General features: G+C 38.0%; 1 protein-coding gene across 3 annotated transcripts in view; it reads left to right on the plus strand.

Moving 5' to 3' along the window:
• Positions 1 to 22,445, plus strand: part of GAB1 (GRB2 associated binding protein 1) — a 131,090-nt gene that overhangs the window by 65,348 nt on the left and 43,297 nt on the right. For all 3 annotated transcript variants that reach the window (XM_002815172.6, XM_003776530.5, XM_054554511.2), the window contains exon 2: positions 12,014 to 12,308. In XM_002815172.6, the coding sequence (XP_002815218.3) occupies positions 12,014 to 12,308 (295 nt within the window). The remainder of the gene's footprint in view (positions 1 to 12,013; positions 12,309 to 22,445) is intronic.

Consider the following 22,445-nt stretch of genomic DNA (forward strand, 5'->3'; position numbering starts at 1 on the left):
AAGTTGACAGAAAAAAGAAAGCTGGGCTCATTTTAGGGGCAAAACACCATAAAATGGGCAAGATGGCACTTGGATTTATTGAAAACAAAAAGAAATAAATAGGCAATCGTTTTTCTTGTATGGTGAGATCATTATCTGCATGGTGCATGCATGAAGAATCGTTTTCCTCCAAGAATCGTGTTTTATGAAAGGGTGACACCCGTAGCCCTCATGGGGAAAGAGGGAGATGTCATTATTGGCACTTGGGCTGAGCCTTCCACATTTGCATCAGAGATCTTGATTTCATTATCTGTGCCATAATTTTTATCTTGCATTCAACCTTGTACTTAGTCCTTCTCTTTAGATGAAGTTATTCATTCTTGCTTATTGGACTTAATGTAGTTTATAGTCAGTGGCTCCAGAATGCATAATTTATCTCTTTGGAAGGATGTCTTTCTAAAGAAACTTTTCATTGCCATATATCTTGTTCTGGAAGCTTTAGACTGAGATTTATGTTAAGAAGAAAATGATATTTAAGCATTATTTTGGCTTTTTACATATAAATCTAATTATGGAAATTTGAAATTTGATTTGTAACACTTCAGTGCTTTCCCTCTAGTTCTTAATGTGAAAGTGTTGTTTTTAAACAGTGATCCAAATCTTAATATAGCAGTGTTTTATTTTGTTGTGAATGTTTAATAAGAAACTAAGAAAAGAAAATGGGAATGTTTTGTTTTGCTGGAAATTCAAAACAGTAGTTCTAACCCAGAAATAATTATTTTGGATTGGATAGCTGAACAAGAAATAGAATTTAGAATCAGTACATTTTTTGAAGATAAATTTTCATTGAAAAATTCTAGATTGTCGTTGGCGTATTTTATTAATGATCAATTTTATTTAAGCAAGCATTTCCTTTCCTAATCATGATAATAACAACATATGGGACACATTTTTAGGGTAGAGTAAGTTTGTGGAACACAGTGAAACTAGGAAATAGACCCACATACTTGTTAGGATCTCAGGCACAACTGCTTATAGTAGCATTACACAATTTAAATATTTGTTGTGGATTTTATTATTAAAGCTGTACCTTCTTCAGCAATTGATCTTGCTTGTCTCTTAAGTTGAAGAAATATCCTTTATAACTGCACTGTCCAACCTGGGCAACCCACTGAGACCTCATCTCTACCAAAAAATTGAAAAGTTAGCCAGGCGTGGTGGCATGCACGTGTGGTCCCAGCTACTGGACAGGCTGAGGTGGGAGGATTGCTTGAGCCCAGGAGGTTGATGCTGCCATGAGCCATGACTGCTCCATTGCACACAGCCTGAGCAACAGAGTGAGACACTGTTTCAAAACCGAAAACAAAAAAACTGCATTGTCCATATGATAGCTTCTAGCCACATGTGGCTAAATTTAAATTAAATAAGTTAGAAAATCAGTTCCTCAGTTGTATCAGCCACTTTTCAGGTTTTGTAGTCACACGTTGGCTAATGGATCCCGTGATGGTCAGCACAGCCATTTCCATTATCACAGAAAGTTCTATTGGACAGCACTGCTCCAAAACTGCAATTAGAATTTGCCTCTGTGCAGAAAAATTTTATGTCTTTAATTTGAGAGATGACATGAATTTTCTACTGCATAAACAATATTTATTTTCTCATGGTCTTGTTCTTTATTTAAACAAGACGTTATTAAACATCAAATGGACATTGACATTATACTTCATAGCATATGCCATTTTGTTCTTATTCTCTGTGATGACGTTACATTCTACCCTCTGAGAGACTGGGAAGTCATTACACACACACATACACACAAATGTATGGATATACAGAGAGAGAGACTATATAACTATGTATATATACATAAAAATGCTAACAGATAATATTCAATGACTGAAATGTGTGGGCCTTCTCATAGTAGGCACTGTGAAGTTGTAGGTGCCTAATATTAACATATTGGCACGGTTTCAGTCCCAGGGTTCATAATTGACTTATTCCCTGATTAAGTTAGTTTCACTTTTTGTTCACTGAGCCTTGTGGGCTGGAGATTTGAGAGTTTATGGCTGAATTCTTACAACAATAAGAAAACCCACTATTGGTTTGTTGTATCATCATTATACCTGAAGGCCAAGTTAGTGAAGAACAGAGACAGCATCATTACCAAATGAATTAAGACATTCATTCATTTGTTCATTTATTCAGGCAACAGTTATCACCCATGCCTTTTAACCACCAAGTCCTTGCATGCTGTACACTTAAAGAGAAATAAGACAGAATCTTGGGGGAGGAAAGCAGTTGTACAAAGGGTTGATTGAAATGCCAAGGTAGTGCTATGATGGAGGTTTGCACAAGGTACTGTGGACATCTTGGAGTAGTCAGCTTGACCTGGCCGAGGTGACAGGGGAGCCAGAATTTGCAGAAAGAAAGGTGTTGCCAATATTCCTTCACACCAAATTCCATCTACTCCAAATGGAAAAATGAGTTTCTTACCATGATCTCTCAGTATTTTGGGAATTTTGCAAACCAGGGGGAGAAAAAAAACTCTTAAAAAAAAAAGCCATTTCTAAGCATCACTTTGATGGCTGTGTAAGACTCCTGTATGGTGGTATATCATCGTTTATTTACTCAGTTTCCTACTGTGACTAATCATCTGGGTTTGCCCAGGACTGAGCCATTTTCTAGGATGTGGGACTTGCAGAGCTAAAACGTGGATAGTCTTGTGAAAACTGGGATAGTTGATCATCCTACCTTCTACTGAATATTTAGATCATTTCAAATATTTACTTATAGAAACAATACTGTGCCGAAAATTTTGGTGCCTAGGTATTTAGCCACATTTTTTTTTCATTATTTCCTTAGGTGAGAGTCGTAGAAATGGAATTAATGGCTCAATGACTGTGGACATGTTTTGGAGCTCATGGCAGTGCTCATGGTTCTTTATTGCATTTTTTGCTGTATTCAGCTACATTGGCAGGAGTCTGCCTGGACATTTGCACCGCCTCTGCCTCTGCAAGTTCTTAGGGAGATGAGCCAAAGACTTATTCTTCACTAGCTGCAACTCGTGTTCCAAATCTCTAGCTGGCCAGATTGCATGTAAACTCCAACTAACTCTTGCCTTGGCCAGAAGTAGGTCAAAAGCCAGACTCAAAAGATGGAGTGAACTCTGTGTCCCGATTTTCCTCTGCCCACATCCTCACCTGAGCTCACTGACTCTGACTGCCCATGGTGGTAAGAAAAGGGTGAGATCCAGTGGACCCAAGGCCAGTGGCCTTTCTTCCCAGTACACACTGAGCTGTGAGTCACCCCAGGCCACCATCCGACTCACATGGAACATTGCATGTTTAACTTTGTTTGGCTCCCAGCCAGTTTCTCACTTTTTCAGTCTCCTCTTGGTTAGGGTAAGAAAGCTTGCAAAACCACCAGAGTTAGAGTGTGAGCACAGCCCCAACAATTGGGAATATGAGGAGAGAAGTGAAATGGTACTTTCAAGTAAAAATATACTTAGCTTGCCCCACAGTGCTGTATTTAGAATTAATATAGCCATGAGGTGACATACTTTCCTGTGGAACCTAATAAATAAATTTCCCTAATTGGGGTCCAAGGCACACCAGCCTCATACCAAATTGCTCTCTGTAGTAAGATGTATTAAAGTCAAGTCCTATTTTCAGGGTTCTTAACGTGTTAACAGGGGTCCTGTGAAACCTTGAAGCTATACAATATTACCTATATGCCTTTTTTCTAAGAAAAGTTTTCATTGCTTTAATCAGATGCTCAAAGCAGTCTATGACCCAGAAAAGGTTTAAGAGCCACCTGTGTATATTAAATACTAAGGGGTTTTTGTCATTGCTTTTTTTTTTTTTTTTGGCTTTTTGTTTATTTTCTGTAGTGCTTATGCCTAGGCTTGGAGGTAGGCATTAATTTAGCAGTAATTTCAACAAGTAAATTATATGCACTATTACTGAGAATTCAAAATTCCTGAAGTCCTTCCCTAGCTAGTATAGTATTTCTGAGTCAAATTTGATTTTTTTCCTCTTATGAAATTGTTTTATTTCCAACTAATTTGTTGTATCCAGGCAATGTGTATGTAAACTCTAATATCTTAAGTTTATGGAACAGTTGAAAGCTTAGATCTAGGCATTGTTCTGCATTATTTTCGGTGTATTCTTTTGTTTATATTACTAAGCTAAAGTTAGCTCGGATAGCACAAGGCTAGAAAATGGTGACAATAGTTTGAAAACAGGAAATTTTAGGCTTCTGTGTGTTTGGAACAGATGATCATAATGATAGAGCCAGTGGAGTGGAAACTTCCACCGAGCCTGTTTTTTCCTTATTTTGCTCCATGAGAAAAGATGGTGCTTCCTGGAAAACAACTCAAGTATTTTAAAGTAAATGGTTTTCCTTTGTCCCTCCTTCATGGTTGAGTTGTTTTTCTTTATTTTATTTACCCTAGTAATAGTATTATGGAAATATTTTTAATAGGCAAAGTAATTCCTAAAGTGCTTATTTTACATATTTAAATATCTCAATGTATTAACATTTACTGCATGGTTTTTAGAGAAAATTAAAGCAATATATTATAATGACTTTAAGGAAAGAAAAATAAATTTATTCCTCTATTTTAAGTGTTCCCAACTTTCCTTGTTTGTTTGTTTAACCCCCTAAGTGCCAGTCTTTAAAATAAAGTTGTGACTCTATCTGTCTAGGCTATTTCCTGGCTGAGACTCCTTCCACATGTATCCCGGAATTCTGTATTTAAAAGAAAGGTTAAATATCCATTCACTAATTGCAGAGTAATAATAAAATAGCATTTCCATATACACATAAACTTTTTGTTTTGTGCACATCATTCCTAGATTATTTTAAACATGTAATTTTTTAAAATTATAAAAGCAATAAATGGAAACATTTTGAAAAAACAAAGTATATAAAATATGAGACTCGTCTGGCCCTTTCATCTGACCTATTCCTAGTCATCACAGTTAACAACTTAGTATGTGTCCTTCCAGACCTGTTCTCTAAACATAGTGTGTGTTTGTATAAACACACAGTTTGTGCTGTGTTTGTACAAACACACAGTTATTTCACACAAATGGAAGTATATACCATAGTACAATTCCGCACCTTGTTTTTTTTATTTAACAGTTATCTTGTGGGCGTTGCTTATGTGTATATATCCACGTCACTTTTCGAATGACTTGCCTAGCTTTATTGTGTAGATGTCTCATAATTTATTTGACCATTATCCTGCTGATACAATTTAGATTACAACCTATCTTATCAAAAATAGCATTTTCATCTTATGAAACGCACATTTTCAACCCCGACATTTTACAGATTTCTGAGAGTATATTGAAATTTTGAATTCTACTAAAGAAGTCACAGTAATGGTCTTTCCTTAAATATCAGTTGTGAAATACCTTTTAAGAGATTTCAAAATAAAAAATTCCGCTCTACTTTTTTCCCCACACTTTCTCAGGAAAAGAACGGGTTAGTAAAATTACAGTGGTGAGGCTTCCTGGTAGAAGGGAAGTTGGCTCAGGAATGTAGAAAGTATTGCTCTTCAGCTTTCTGGACAAGGTATACTTTGTTAGGGCTTCACAACTACCAAGAGACCCCAAGATGCAGTTAGCAGAGTTCTTTTTCAAGTGCTTAAGGGAATGGGCTTGTTAATGGACTACTTGTGTGATGTTGCTGAGAGCTCAAAGGAACAGCAGCTGATGCCTTATCTCAGGGGAAGTTGAGGAAAGCTTTAAAGAACAGGTCTTGAGCTAGGTCTTGAAGGATGAGTAGGAGCTCATGGTGAGGGAAATAAGGTATTTCAGACTGAAAAAGAAACAAGGACCATGTGGGTGCTGTCTGAGGCCATCTGTGGAGGTGAGAGATTGGAGAGATGAGACAGGTAAGTATGGTTTGGAAGAACCTTGTATGCCATCTTACTGAAGGAGTTTGGACTTCAATAACAACTTTGAACTTTCCCCCCCCCCCGAAATCTTTTCATTTAGTCTCAGTGGCTCTCTGTGATGATTATTCTGATGGACAACATCTCACCAAGGCTTTGAGCACTTACAATGTGTGAAGTGCTGTTGCAGATACAAAAAAAAAAAAAAAAGGAATTAGCTTTCAAGGAGCTTAATGTCCAGTTGGGAAAATAATTCATAAGTATTTGGAGAGTTTGGAAATGTAAAATAATAGACTGTACCAATCGATCCTACAGCAATGCAAGAGATATTACAGAACAGTAATTGATCATCAGTGGTAGAAAGGTAGGGTGTGGGGAGGAAAGGGGAAGGTTGGGAAAAAAGAACCTTGAAGAATGAATTGGGTTTGAAAGATATTTGCTAGTGGGGTAAATATTGTGAACAAAAATAGGAAGATAGAGACAACATTGGCATGAGCAGAAGGTATTAATATAAGAAGATGAAGAATGAGACGTAAGCTTGGAAGGACCTGTGTTTTTTTTTTTTGAAATTTTACTTTAAAGAGCAATATAATCCTATTGATTGGATCTATGGTTCTCAATCATGGTGGCACATTAGAATCATCTGTTGAGTGTTTAAAGCTGCCTATTCCAATCTTCACCCCACCCCCATACACTGCAATTTAGTTGGCCTGAGGTGAAACCCCAAGCTTTTTTTTTTTTTAAGCAAAGCTCTCCGGATATTTCTAATGTGCATTCAGGGCAGAGAACCCATGGACTACCCCCGACCTCTTCTCTGATCTTCTCTCTTCCCTGCCCATATATTGCTACTTCCTCAATAATTAGCTCTTCCAGTAAAGGTACAGGGAAAAGATGAGGGAATTTTGGCAAGCATCACACCAGGCATGTGAGCTGTCATTTATACCATAGAGAACTCACAAAACAGGGTGTACGGCAGTTACAATGTTTTTCTTTAAAGCTGAAGCCATTTGCTAGTCAGGTTAATTAGGCAAAATTTATGAATTTGTTAGTAACGTTACAGCCATATAGGCAAAATTTGTGAATTTGTTAGTAATATTACAGCCATTAGTGGCTTGGGGTTAATCCAGGTTAAAAAATGTTTCCTTCCCACCAAATAGTGGGACTCCATCTGTACTTTTCTTGCCAGTATGTACATACCCATACTCTAGGGTGTGTGATAAGCCCGTCTTAAGACCTAGCTTAAGTGTGACAGTTCTACAGGTTAGCATATCCAATTTGCTAAATACAGGAAAGTTTAAAAGAATAGTTCTTTTAAAATGATGTTTAAAAACATCTCTCATAGGTCTGTAGAGTTTTAAAAACAAATTAATTTGTTTACACACCTCTATGCTTGCCTGACCAATTCTTGAATGGGCTGGGCAGATCGCAGTTATATCACTATCCCTGCAATGAATAAATAGTATGAGAACTTCTGTATTTTTAATCCTTGCCTCAAACATTTTTGATTGCATATTTAGCAGACATTGACTGAGCACCTCCTTGGTGCTAGGCAATGGGAAAGGAAAGAAGAAAGGTTAAAATGTCTCCAGCCCTCAGTACATTCAAATGCAGAGATGTCAAATGATTTAGGAAAAAGGTGGAAATGGAGAGCTCAGAGCCAACTCAGGGATGGTGCCCCAAAGAGGGCTGAGCTAAATCTAGGGGGTAGATTTTGTGCCAAGGGGTGAGAGGCAGGACAGAGCAGAGTGTTTGGGAAACTACAAGTATTTCCAATGTGGTTGGAAGGCAGAGAGGCAAGAAGTGAGGCTGGAGAGATTTAGGGGTGGAGATGGGGCGGGAGTTGATTGGAGGGTCCTGTGTACCCTGCCAGAGTTTGGGTTTTATCTTGTAGGCACAGGAGGCAGTCACTGAGCATAGCGAATTGGCTTCAGATTTTGGTACTTTTAAGTTACCCCAAAATCCAGACTTAACTGTTTACTTCTTGTTAACAAATTATTTGTTCAACTCAAAATTGGAGTGACTATTGCATATAAGAAATGGCTATAAAATAAGTTTTTACATAGTCCTTCTCAACTATGCAGACATCTTGCAAATTTCAGCTTCTTCATTACCTGCTCGTAATGAAAGTCTAGTCGTTAAAATGATTTTTTGTGTGAATTTCTTTTAAAATTACTTTGAGTGTTTGGTTTTGAAGGTTTCTAGAAAGCCTGTCCTTTTTGTCTGCTACTGCTCTGCAGGATTGGCAAGGCAGTGTACGGCTTTCTCTGGAGCTACCAAGGCAGCAAGGATAAAAATAGGACAAACTTTAAGAATCTCAGATATTTTCAGATAACAAAGACTGATTTATGTGGGCCCGTTTTGTGCTCTGACAAAACATAGAGACGCTTTTGTGCTGTGATTAGCAAGGGTGCTGATGTCAGTTCTCTTGTTGAGCATCAAGCTTTATTCTGTGGCTAAATTGTGCTTTGTACCATAATCCAGAGAACCTTTGTATCTGCCTTATTAAAGTGTGTAGTTTATGTAATTGCTTTTGTTTTCCAGCTTAATCTGTGCCAGATTCAATGAGGGTGACTCATTTTGTGACTGAGACAAACATTCACATTTGGACTATGTTAAAAATAAATAAATAAATGGCAGGTGCTGCTTGGCTAAATTCTGTGTTTTAATGCTGTAATTTCCTGCCGAAGGGTTCACGTCTTGTATAATGTCTACTCAGCCTCTGTAATCACTAGCCCAATACATCTAGTGCACCTCAATTCATTGCTACTCATTTCTTGATTATTTATTTTAGTTCCTAAGGGCTTTTTGAATTTTAACAATGTGATTTCAACAGGGAAGCCAAGGAATGGATGGGGGGGAGCCACAGTTAGCTGAAAACAAAGAGTGACACATAAGCTGTAGCAAAAGGACATGTTCTGTGCTTTTCTGTTTTTGCCATTTTCCCAGGATGTTTTGTGCATGTGTTTTGGTAAAGTTATCTTAGTTATGTTTATTTTATTATGTGTATGTTCAGTATTGGAGCTCTTTTTTCTCAAGTGGAAGATGCTTTGAAAGCACTCTCTTCATTGTGGCCCACGTATCAAATCTAATCTCAAAAATTTTACAAGTCTACTCTCTCAGGAGAATTCTGTTTATTTATTGTACAAATATGCTATGTACTAGGCACTGTGCTATGGCAAATAAAGCAGGCGTGGTCACTATCTTTTTGAACTTTTCAGTCTGTTTGGGGAGTTACATACTACACAAATAAATACAAAGAAAAACTGAATTGCAAAATTACACAAATCACTACGTAGGTAAGTAATAAGATCTCTAAAACTACGCTATTACTTTACATTGGAGTTGGTTGCGTTGAGGGTGGTCAGGGAAGAGAAGCCCTGAAGGTTGGAGTTGGCCAGGCAAAAAGTGAGGGAGAGAATATAATGTATTTAGGGGAAAACATGTGCAAAGTCCCTGAGGCAGGTAAGAGTTTAGCCTCCTATAAACCCTATTATTGGAGGGGAAAAGTGACAGTTGATAAAAATTGAGAGAAAAAAGACAGGAAACTGTATTTAAAAGATGAACTATACAAGCACAGCAATACGGTACTATTTATTAATAGTATAGGGGCAAATGACACTCCATACAGTGCAACAGCCTCTGAGAGCCTCCTAAAGTGTAGTATAGAAATGGATGCTTATAATACTTAGTCTGAATCATTGGGGAATGGATTATGTTTGGTGAAGTATGTAGTAAAGCATTTTAGAAAGATTTGCGTGCAAGACAATCAAATTTTAAAAAGTCATTTCTGTATTTAAAGATGAAGCTTCACTATCTGGAGAAATCACTTACTGAATGATATGATTTCTTGAGGGCCCTGCATAAATAACATCACATTTTATATTCTGTTGCTTTACTTCTGCATTACTTTTTAAAGCTTACTGCTTGATAGGGAAGTATCCATAGAGGGATAATTTTACTAAGAGATGATATTTATTTTGCAGTAAGTAGATGCATATTCAATGAATGGATTTTTATAGTCCAGAAAACAGTGCTAAAATCATGTGAATCCAACACTTTATGACTTTTCAATATTATCTAAAACATCTATAGGACTCTACCCTGCCCTCCCTGGACACAAATTATATGCTTATTCCTTTGAGCTGTGTGAAGAATGAGAAGTTAATTTAAAATATTGATGATTAAAGACCTATATAATGTTTTTAGGCCTTTGTGATCTCTGGTAATCCTCTTGTTAAAGGATTGCCTAAATTTTTCTGTAGAGGAATGCTTGTTCATGTAGCAATACCTCTGCACACATTTTGCCTGGGTTGCTATAGTCTCAAGTATTTTCATGTATGTTAAATATTTTTTTCACAATTAGTCAATTCTTTGAAGGTAGGAATAATGAATTATATACTTGCTTTTCTTCCCACAAGTAGCAAAGGGAATGTTTTATTCCACTGGGGGTTTTTGAGTCCTTCCACTTCCCAAAGCATCCCCACCGCCCCTCGCCCCGCCCCGCCTTTTTTTTTTTTTTTTTTTTGAGGAGGAGGAGGAGGAGTCTTCTGTCCAGGCTGGAGCGCAGTGATCTCAGCTCACTGCAACCGCCGACTCCGGGTTCAAGCAATTCTCCTGCCTTAGCCTCTGAGTAGCTGGGATTACAGGAACCTGCCACCACACCCAGCTAATTTTTGTATTTTTTAGTAGAGGCAGGGTTTCACCATGTTGGCCAGGCTGGTCTCGAACTCCTGACCTCAAGTGATCTGCCCACCTCGGCCTCCCAATGTGCTGGGATTACAGGCATGAGCCACTGCACCCAGGCCCAGAGTGTCCTCTTGAGGTAGTCTTACCTAGAATGTTGAATCTGGAGCAGAGACTGTTTCTTAGTAAATGACTGAAACTTGCTAAAATAGGCCTCTTTTCTGTCTAGCTGCCTCCCTGAGGAAGAATTTCAAAGAGGAGTAAGGTATAAGTTTGTTTCCAGGCACACATGTTGGGGTTAAAGGCTGATAAGGAAGGCTGTTTGTCATTTGGTTCTGCTTTTATTATTTGGTGACCACAGATTTAGGGAGAGTGATAGTAAAATAATTTTTTAGGCTTCTCTAGGTGTAGTATTAAACTCAAAATGTACCAGAACTTGTGGAGGGGGTATGTGGTGAGTGTATTACAGATTGCCCATGTATGTTTGTTGGGAAGAGAAGGGGAAATATTAGAAAGAGTTAAATCCCATACTCGAGAATACAGCTCTTACTCGTGTAGTCTTTGAACAGGCTATGTGGCTAAAAGAGAGGCACAATCAACTGCTTCCCAGTCAAGAAGCCAGAAAAGCTTCAAAACCTTTTCCCCTCCCTACTCCTTGAGACTACACCTAAAAAAAAGAGAAACCTTTTAAGTATTTAAAATCTGTAGGAGTCTTATGAAGAAGCAGCTTTATGTGTATTCTTTATGGCATGATATTAATGCATGAAAATCTGTTGCTTTTTTAAAAATTGTGGCAAAATATACATAACATAAAATTTATCATTTTATCTATTTTTAATATACAGTTCACTAGCATTAAGTATTAATACATTCACAGCACCATTGCAACCATGGCCACCATCATCTCCAGAACTTTATCTTCAACTCAAACTCTAGGCCCATTAAAACTGTAATAATTCTCCATTTCCCACCCCTCGCCCTCCGCAGGGCCTGACAAATACCATTCTGCTTTCTGTCTGTATGAATTTGACTACTTGAACTACCTCATATAAGTGGAATCATACAATATTTGTCTTTTTATGACTGGCTTATTTCACTTAGCATAATATCCGCTTCATTCTTTTGCATATGGATTTCTAGTTTTCCTAACACCATTTGTTGAAACCATGACCTTTTCATATTTAGTAAAAACTGAATCCTCCTTGATGTATTGCCTTGATATTATATAGCAGGAGATTTAATAGAAGATACTGAATATATGTATACATTATTAAGTTAATTGAGTTATGAGTAAACGTTGCTTTTCAGAGTGGCAGATTATCCTGTGGTAAAAACACACACACACACACACATATTGTGACTTTCTCTAAATCAGTTTGATAAATATGCATCTTCTTGAAAACATTATCTCAAGTTAATACTGAATGGATATTTTTGTTTTGTTTCTAGGCATGGAAGAGGAGATGGTTCGTGTTACGCAGTGGCCGTTTAACTGGAGATCCAGATGTTTTGGAATATTACAAAAATGATCATGCCAAGAAGCCTATTCGTATTATTGATTTAAATTTATGTCAACAAGTAGATGCTGGATTGACATTTAACAAAAAAGAGTTTGAAAACAGCTACATTTTTGATATCAACACTATTGACCGGATTTTCTACTTGGTAGCAGACAGCGAGGAGGAGATGAATAAGTGGGTTCGTTGTATTTGTGACATCTGTGGGTTTAATCCAACAGAAGAAGGTAAGTTCAAGATATTATTACTCAACCTGAATTATTCTTTTCTGCTACATTTCTAGAAATGTCATACAATTCTTTATTATTTTAGTTACACAATATAATGTTTTATTTTTATAATAGGAACTTGACATTTGGAAAAAGCACTGAATCCTTTAATTAGTTTGAGGAGAAACTGTTTACAAGTTTTAGAGAGACAGACTTAGACATATTGGGGCAGTTTTTAAATATCCTGAAGTAGAAGGTGACAAGAAGACATTTTAAGAACATTAATTGAGTTCCAATATAAATATTCAGTTTAACCATATAACACTGTTGATATTTTACCATTTTTCACTTATTAAAAATAGCACATTTGGCCAGGCGCGGTGGCTCACGCCTGCAATCCCAGCACTCTGGGAGGCCGAGGTGGGTGGATCACGTGGTCAGGAGATCAAGACCATCCTGGCTAACACAGTGAAACCCTGTCTCTACTAAAAATACAAAAAAAATTAGCCGGACTTGGTGGCAGGCACCTGTGGTCCCAGCTACTCCGGAGGCTGAGGCAGGAGAATGGTGTGAACCCGAGAGGTGGAGCTTGCAGTGAGCCGAGATCACGCCACTGCACTCCAGCCTGGGCGACAGAGCGAGACTCCGTCTCAAAAAAAAACACACTTTTATGTAGCTCAACCCAATTCTTTAGGTGCTATTTAAAAATATATTTAAAAACTATATTAGATTATGGCCGGGCGCAGTGGCTCACACCTATAATCCCTGCACTTTGGGAGACTGAGGCAGGTGGGTCACTTGAGGTAAGGAGTTCTTCAAGATCACCCTGGCCAACATGGTGAAATTCCATCTCTCCTAAAAATACAAAAATTATCCGGGCATGGTGGCACACGCCTGTAGTTCCAGCTACCCAGGAGGCTGAGGCAGGAGAATCGCTTGAACCTAGGAGGCGGAGGCTATAGTGAGCCAAGATTGCAGCATTGCACTCCAGCCTGGGCGACAGAGCAAGACGCCGTCTCAAAAAACGATATTAGATTATCCTATTTATGCCTAGTGTTCCATTATTGGAACGCTAAGCATGTGGGAGTTACTTATATCCCACTGCTCAAGATCATCGCCAAGGTCTGATTGCAAACACTCAAAAAATTGCAACCTCAAGCATAAATAGGTTATGAAGTTAGGAAATAGCCAAGGTGATTATCATTACCTATGAAATGCAAGTGAGAATCAGTCACAAAACACAATGAACAAGTACCAAACAAATGAATTACTTAGCACAGGTCCTACAAGGAGCATGAAGGAAGGAAGAGGGGCTCAAGGTTTGGGTAAGAGTTAGTGAAGGAAAGCTTCTGAAAGGAAAATAAATTGCAAAATGTAGGCTTTTGAAAGAAACAGTATTTCTGTGTAAATGAAAGGAGGGATGCAGAACCCTCCAGGCTTAGGGACTTGGGAAAGAACAGACCCAGAGAAGGAATTGAATTTTACTTGACTGGGGCAGTAGGGCTCTGAATGAAAAAGGCCCAGGGACAGTTGCTTATGGATCTTGAATGAGGGACTGAGATTTGGGGTGCCTATCCTGGAAATTGCTGAGTGACTAGAGGGCTCAAGAAGAATTTTACAAGTGGAATTCTACCTTGGGTACTTTATTATTATTATTATTATTTTATTTTATTTTTTTTTTTTGAGATAGGATCTCACTTTGTCACCTAGGCTGGAGTACAGTGGCATGATCTCTGCTCACTGCAACCTCTGCCTCCCAGGTTCAAGTGATTCTCGTGCCTCAGCCTTCTGAGTAGCTGGAATTACAGGTGTGCACCACCACACTGGGCTAATTTTTAATATTTTTAATAGAGATGGAATTTCACCATGTTGGCCAGGCTGGTCTCAACTCCTGGTGCCAAGTGATCCGCCTGCCTCAGTCTCCCAAAGTGCTGGGATTACAGGCGTGAGCCACCGCATCTGACCTCAGGCACTTTTTAATAGCTGGCTGACCACTTCTTCTCTCTGCTCTTCCTTTTTAAACAAACGCTCAACATGTAGGTAGGGGATTCCAGTACAAAGTAGTTTTGTAGAGCCAAGAATCAGAAATAAAGGTGAACTGAGGTCTTTGACCTTCTTGTCTTTATGGTTATACTCACATTTAGAAGTGTGCATTTCCGAACATCTACATTTAGGAGTGCTGTAGATGCCATAAGGAGTGGAAAATTGTGTTGATAATCAACACCAAGATTCGGATTGAAGTGGAGCTAATCATCTCTAATGAGCTCAGGCCAGCATGCCGCTTCCTCTCTGGCCAGTCAGCAGCCCTGGGGAAAGGAGCCTGCCAGGACTGGGGTTTGCCCAGTGGGGTCGGGGAAACCCCTTGATGAGGGCGTTCACAATCTCACGGGAACAGCAGTCTAAGAGGGAAGGAAGGATCCAGCTTAGCTGGGAGGGGGCTGATGAAATAGAGATCTTCAGCAGAGCTCTAGTGATTAAAAACCTCAAGAAATTGTTTCACAGGAGGAATTAAGAGTTCAGTTGTTTTCGTGAAGTTACTAAATGTGGTCACAGTGTAAGTGGGCATGGGAGTGCTACTTCTAACTTCAGTTAAAACCCTTTCCTGTTTGCATTTATAGTTTATATTTGAGTGCAGCAGAGGGTTTCAAAGTTAAAATTACAAATGAGGTAGCTCTTTTTAATGGTTAACATCTAGTCAGTTGATGTCAATGACATCAATGATAATTATTGGATTTAGACAGCACATTAGTTTTATTATGTGATGGATTTTCAGTTAAAATAATTTGTCATTTTATTATCTTCTTCTTGTTCCTTTGCCTATTGCCTTTTCAATGTAGAATTTGTTTGGGGGGACATAAGGGCAGACTTTTGTCTCTGTTGGTTGTCTGTATAGGTTGAGCTGATCCAAAAAGCTAAATCGTAGATGTTCTTCCACCTTTCTTACTTCTTTTTACAATGTTCCTAAATATATTTACAAAGGAAATGAAATGTTCTCATAAAGGATGTGCATTCTTCAGTCAAGGAATATGAGTCTAATTTTTTGAAGCCTATTCAAGGGTGGGTAGGGTTGAGAACCCAAAATAAGAAGTTTTAATTCTCAAGTGTCTGAGATTAACTTTGCAAGTTTTAAGGCACAGCGTCTTGTCTATTTGGCCACCTTAGGATGATTCTTATCATTTGGGAGCCTGACAAACACCCACTCCGCTCTGGGAAGGAAAGCTTGGTATGCTTTTAGAAAATTGATTGATTAGTTCACCAAATTATTTGAGTTTGCTGACACTCTACTAGGCTATGGGAATTCATTCAACAAATATATATTAGGTGATTAGTTAAGGAGACAAAAGGTAAACATCACAGACTGAGCGTCTAATGGGAGAGGAGTCATTAAGAGAAATATCCAAAATAATTCATTATAATAATTGATGAGTGCAAGTTTATATATACATATGTATATATAAATTATGCATTAAAATATATATACAGTGTATATATATATGTGTAAAAGTATAATTCTGTGGAAGTTTACGAATATAGTTCTTGTGCTCATAGAGCTTACAGTCAGTCTAGTAGGAGGGACAAATAATCCAGGAATTATACTACTGATTCATAAGTGCCCTGCTAAAGAAGAACTAGATAAGCATAGTTAGCAGTGGCAGTGATCTTTTCAGTTCAAAACTCCCTGTTCCTTACAAAATAGATGAGAGGCATATTTAGGCTGAGTACAACTCTTGACTTGTGAACTTTTCATCTTTACAATATCCATGGTTGGGGGAGGGTTGTAAGAAAATTCGTAGTATGATTAATCAGATTTCTTATATATAGTCTGTGAGTTGGCTACCAAGTACAGCTATGTTAATCACAAGTCATTTTTATGTGTTCATTAATAGATAAAACAAGTATCTAAGGACTTTAATCTGCCAATACATTCTACATTGAGGTCATGAGCTATATCTAAATGCAACTGCATTTATTTTTTTAAATTCTATGATTGAGATTTTTCACAACTTCATCCTGGTTATTTCCCCAAATAGCCACATTTACAAGTGTCTTAATATACTGTGTTGAAGTATTTGTTGAGTTTCTTGGAATAAATCTGTAAAGCATGAACAGTTCTTCATTATGTAGTATTAAGCAGCCAAAATCATACTTTATTCTGTAATTTTAGTTTTTGATCCATAATGGCAAAACTGCAAAAAGACTTTCAAAGTTTTTCAGCCATTTAAGTTCTAAATAGCAGAATACTGCTATTATCCTTTGTAATCATATTCATACAGTTTAATATGACAAGGTAAACATCAAAATGCCTTTGTTCTTCCACTAACTTGACTACCTGTTTTATATTCTCTTGTGTCCAAATAGATGTCACCACCAATCGCTAAATAATAGATGTTTTTGTTTTTATCTAGATCTGTCCCAAGCCCTCTGCTCTTCCTGTTTCAGAGAGCTGACTGTCCTCCTACTGTTGGCTTGAAAATTAGCTAACAGCACAAGATAATTTTTTTACTATGCTAATTTCAGACTAGATGTGAGAAGAAATAGACCATGCCTGGTTATCACACTCTAAGAAAATAACTGTCCCCAATCCCTGTGAGAATAACTAATTTTCCCCTGAAAACAAAAGGAAAAGGGAAAAATCTGACCTGTGTTTTGATTCCAGGAACCTCTCAAAATATCGTTACCATGTTATTTCCGCTGCCCCAGGTGACCACTGCTATTAATGAATACTGAAAGTGCTGGCAGGCTATATCTGTTTTTAAGTCCTAGCTCATTAAACTGTGTATGGTTCCTATGAATGCTTTTCTTTAGTAGATTTGAGGGTAGAAACTAATTTTGTTTTTTTTGGAAATGTACAGATTTATTTTTGTTTCTACAACACAAGGTGGAAGCTGTTAGATCTGCTAAACAAGTATTGGGAAGCAGCTCACTAACTTCATATGAAGGTCTCTGGTCTAATTAGATGTAGGATTAGAAAGTTGCCTCTGAGTTGCTTTTCTCAAAATGCCCAGATCATAGTGGCTTAATAAAAAAAAGTACAATTCTCTGTTTGATATTCTCCCCTTGAGTCAAGTAGATATAAACTAACATTTAAGAATATACATATACTTCCTTTCCTGTAAAGCAATCTTTCTCAATTAGGGACTTTTTAAAATTTCTTTTTATTTACTTTTTTATTGAGGTATAACTTACTACTGTGAAGGCCACAGATCTTAAGTATACAGTTCAATGTAGTTTTATATATTGATCTATATCTACATGTAGATACAGATGTCTGTGTAACTGCCCTTCAGATTAAGAAATGGAACACTTCCCCTCCCTTAGAAAGTTTTCTTGTGCCTCTTTCCAATAAAGCCTCCACCCAAATTAATTTTTTTTAAAATTGCTTTTATTACTATGGATTAGTTTGTCCTATTCTTGAACTTAGGAACCATTGGAACCATTATTTTTTCCAGTATTAAGCCTGTGAGATTCATCCATGTTGTAGCATGTAACAACAGTTCTTCATTCCTTGTAGCATTTCATTGTGTGAATATATCACAAATTATGGATCTATTTGAGTGTTGATTGATGTTTGGGTTGTTTTCAATTTTTAGTTAACACAAAGCTGTAGTGAACATTTCTTTATATGTCTTTTGATGAACATAAACACTTAGTTCTTTTGGGTATACACCCATGAGTATAATAGCTGTGTTACAGTACAGACGTATATTTAGCTTTAATAGGTTTAACAGCTTTAGTTTTCCAAAGTTAGTGTACCAGTTGCCTACCTACCAGCAGCGTGTGAGAGTTTACTTTACATTCTCATCAACGTTTGATGTCGTCAGTCTTTAATTTTAGCTATTCTGTTGGGTGTTAGTGGTATCTTGTGGTGTTAATTTGCATTTTCCTGAGAACCAATTCAACCGGAGAGTTTTTAGTTTTTTTCTTTTTTTTTCCATATTTCCAAGCCACTGCTCCTGAGATCTTGATTTATTGAGTCTCCTGCGGTGGGTCCCAGTCACCTAGATTTCTAAAATTCCCCACAAGTAATTCTTAGGCCTTCAAACCTCTGGATAAGAATTATGGCATTTGTCAGCATTGCCTAAAGGTTTAATTTAAAGTCTCCAAGAATATTTCACAATCTACTAAAGAGGGAGTCATGACAAATAAAAAGTTTTTCTACTTGAAACAGATTAAACAGATCATGCTATGTTTAAGGGTCTTCAGTAGTTGAGGAATAAATTGAAGAAACTGCAATGCAGGCTGCTTCACAGAAAATTGCAACTACTGCTATGTCTTACTTGTATCCACTTGTTAGATTTGCCTTTTTGAAATGTTCTTCCACAAAAAACGGTGTATTTAGAAGTGAGAAAATGGTATGTTAGTATTAATGATAATGCGTGCTCTTTGTAGACGCTTATTTGCTAAGTTAGACAGTTCTATTCGAAATGCTTCTCTTTACAGAAATAAAAATTCTTAAGCACACCAGATAAATCATTAATCAATAGAAGCAGAGTAACCCTGACCTGTTTACATTTAATTGTGAACATAAAGGTAAACTTTTACACTAGAAACCAAAAAAATTATTCTATCAGTAGATATAGCCCATCTTCAGAGAAAATAAACCTATTTGGTCTCCTGAAAAGAACATGGGGATCACCACAGTTTTATTATGGTATGCTCAGATACAGTAATTTAGTGGTTACAAAATCAAAGAGCCTATCACATCAAGTTTGAAACGTTCTACCTTACCAGTAAGAGTAGAATTGTTTCCTAGGGCTTCAACTCTTCTGCCATTTGGTGTTTCTTTAAGTAATTATTTTGAATGTTTAGAGGCATTGTCTTGGCACCCCAACTTTTGTGAGGGATACTAACACGAGGGTATTATGGTTTCAAATAGGATAAAGTGTGCATTAGGCTAGGGCTCATGTGGGCCAGTTTATTATTTGTGGATTTCATCACATGATAATCTACTCTTCACTGGAAGCTTGTTCACTGAAAGGCTTTCCCTAGCAGTACTTAATAGCTTCCTAAGTAAATTTCAATTAGGAGTTTGCTCCAGCAGCTTATTAGCCTTTAATGGATGTTAATTATACTCTTCATGCCTTTTGATTTAAGAAATGGGAAATAATTTTACACACATAAGCAAACCCTAAACTAATGTTTGGTTCTTAGAAGCTTGATACCAGCATTACTTAGAGCAGTAAGTCAGAAACTCAAGGCAGAAAGCAAAATGGTCTGTTCCATTACCGGTATAGTAGTATAGAATAGAGGCAAATCACATGTCTTTATAAAGTAGAACAGAAGTTTATTTTTTCAGACCAGTTGCTTAGCTTTGGTCAGAAATGTAGTGTTAGAGAATATTTACACACAGTGCAATGCTTGTATTAAAATATGCATAGCTGAGTACATAGTCAAATTAACATGAGTAAAATAATCCCAAAGACTACAACTTTGAAGATAGTGCATTGTCTGAGCCAAAGTAGTGGCGTGGTTCCCTCTTCCCTTTTAAAGTCCTTTGTATGTTAATGTGGTTTGGAGTGGTTGGGGTTTCTTTCATGGCTGTTTAAAGGTCTTTTCATGATCTTGCTAGCAAACATAATGAAAGTTTTTCTCTAGTTATTGCCTCTTAGAAGTATGTAAGTCTTCGGCCGGGCGCGGTGGCTCACACCTGTAATCCCAGCACTTTGGGAGGCTGAGGTGGGTGGATCATGAGGTCAAGAGATCGAGACCATCCTGGCTAACACAGTGAAACCCCATCTCTACTAAAAATACAAAAAAATTAGCCAGGCATGGTGGCAGGTGCCTGTAGTTCCAGCTACTTGGGAGGCTGAGGCAGAAGAAGGGCGTGAACCCGGGAGGCGGAGCTTGCAATGAGCCAGATCACGCCACTGCACTCCAGCCTGGGCAACAAAGCGAGACTCCGTCTCAAAAAAAAAAAAAAAAAAAGTGTGTGTATATATATATATATATGTCTTCACGTGCGTGAAAAGGATTTTTTTTTTTTTTTAAAAAAAAGGAACCTTTGAATCTCTGCCCTCTTTTCAGAAAATTGAGAGGATCTTGCAGGTGTAAAGAGGGTAAGACACTTCTGTCATTTACAGGTGGGAGAAGTGGAAGGTTAAAAATGAGATGGTCCTATTGTGTTAATAAAACCAAGTCAGACAAACGTAATTGCCTGGCTAGGTGATTTTCTTTTCCACTCAGTGCATTTAGTGTATAGCCATGAAGTTTAAAAAAAGTGTTAAAAGTGTATCTGTAACAACAACCACCTGAAAAAGTTATTTTAGTAGTTACAGTGAAAAGCTAGAATTTATACTGTTTCATATAGGGAAGTATTTCCAGTGAGTAGTGATTTTTGGTCAGAACTAAAAATTGAGCTGGTTTATTCCATTTTACCATGCCTGTACTGTAGAGGAAAGGGGAAGTATATGGAATACACTTGTGAATACAGTTTGTAGGATACATTAACAGTTTTCTGAGTGGGCTGCTCTTTTTTCCTCAATACTGTATATATTTTTCTTAAGCTCTTCTTTAAAAGATAAATATTTTTCATACTTCTCTTAAATCCTCAAGGATTAACTCTGAGTCACTATTTGTGGTATTTTAAATCCTTTTAAATAAATCTCCGTATTTGCAACTGAATCAAAACAGTAAAACATTTTACAGGGTAGGATCTGATGACCATTTTATAATCAACATTTTTAGATACCACAACAGGTATTTATGAGCATCCACTGAAATTATGGCATTATGTCATATAAATATCCAAAAATTCATTTTTTTATTCTTACGTTTATATATAAGAAAGAAAAGGCCAGGCACGGTGGCTCCCTGTAATCCCAGCACTTTGAGAGGCTGAGGCAGATGGATCACAAAGTCAGGAGATTGAGATCATCCTGGCCAACATGGTGAAACCCTGTCTCTACTAAAAATACAAAAGTTAGCTGGGCGTGGTGGCGCGTGCCTGTAGTCCCAGCTACTCGGGAGGCTGAGGCAGGAGAATCACTTGAACCAGGGAGTTGGAGGTTGCAGTAAGCCAAGATTGTGCCACTGCACTCCAGCCTGGTGGCAGAGCGAGACTCCGACTTTAAAAAAAGAAAAAAAAAAAGGCCTTTCTGCGCTACCCACAGAGGGGTCCATACGGCGTTGTTCTAGATTCCCGTTGTAACTTAAAGGGAAACTTTCACAATGTCCAGAGCCCTTGATGTGTCCTGCAAATGAAGGAGGATGTCCTTAAGTTCCTTGCAGCAGGAACCCACTTAGGTGGCACCAATCTTGACTTCCAGATGGAATAGTACATCTATAAAAGGAAAAGTGATGGCATCTACATTATAAATCTGAAGAGGATCTGGGTGAAGCTTCTGCTGGCAGCTCGTGCCATTGTTGCTGTTGAAAACCCTGCGGATGTCAGTGTTATATCCTCCAGGAATACTGGCCAGAGGGCCATGCTGAAGTTTGCTGCTGCCACTGGAGCCACTCCAATTGCTGGCCGCTTCACTCCTGGAACCTTCAGATGCAGGCAGCCTTCTGGGAGCCATGGCTTCTTGTGGTTACTGACCCCAGGGCTGAAGACCAGCCTCTCATAGAAAGAGGCTTCTTATGTTAACCTAGCTACCATTGCTCTGTGTAACACAGATTCTCCTCTGCGCCATGTGGACATTGCCATCCCATGCAACAACAAGGGAGCTCACTCCGTGGGTTTGATGTGGATGCTGGCTCGGGAAGTTCTGCGCATGCGTGGCACCATTTCCTGTGAACACCCATGGGAGGTCATGCCTGAACTCTACTTCTACAAAGATCCTGAAGTGATTAAAAAAGAAGAGCAGGCTGCTGCTAAAAAGGCAGTGACCAAGGAGGAATTTCAGTGTGAATGGACTGCTCCAGCTCCTGAGTTCACTGCTACTCAGCTTGAGGTTGCACACTGATCTGAAGGCGTGCAGGTGCCTTCTGTGCCTCTTCAGCAGTTCCCTTCTGAAGACTGGAGCACCCAGCCTGCCATAGAAGACTGGTCTGCAGCTCCCACTGCTCAGGCCACTGAATGGGTAGGAGCAACCACTGAATGGTCTTAAGCTGTTCTTGCACGGGTTCTTAAGCAACATGGAAAATAAACATCAGTATCTAAATAAAAAAATTTTTAAAAATTAAAAAAAAAGAAAAAAATAACTCCAGGCATAA

The sequence above is a fragment of the Pongo abelii genome, chromosome 3 (assembly GCF_028885655.2).
Source record: "Pongo abelii isolate AG06213 chromosome 3, NHGRI_mPonAbe1-v2.0_pri, whole genome shotgun sequence".
Classification (NCBI taxonomy): Eukaryota; Metazoa; Chordata; class Mammalia; order Primates; family Hominidae; genus Pongo; species Pongo abelii.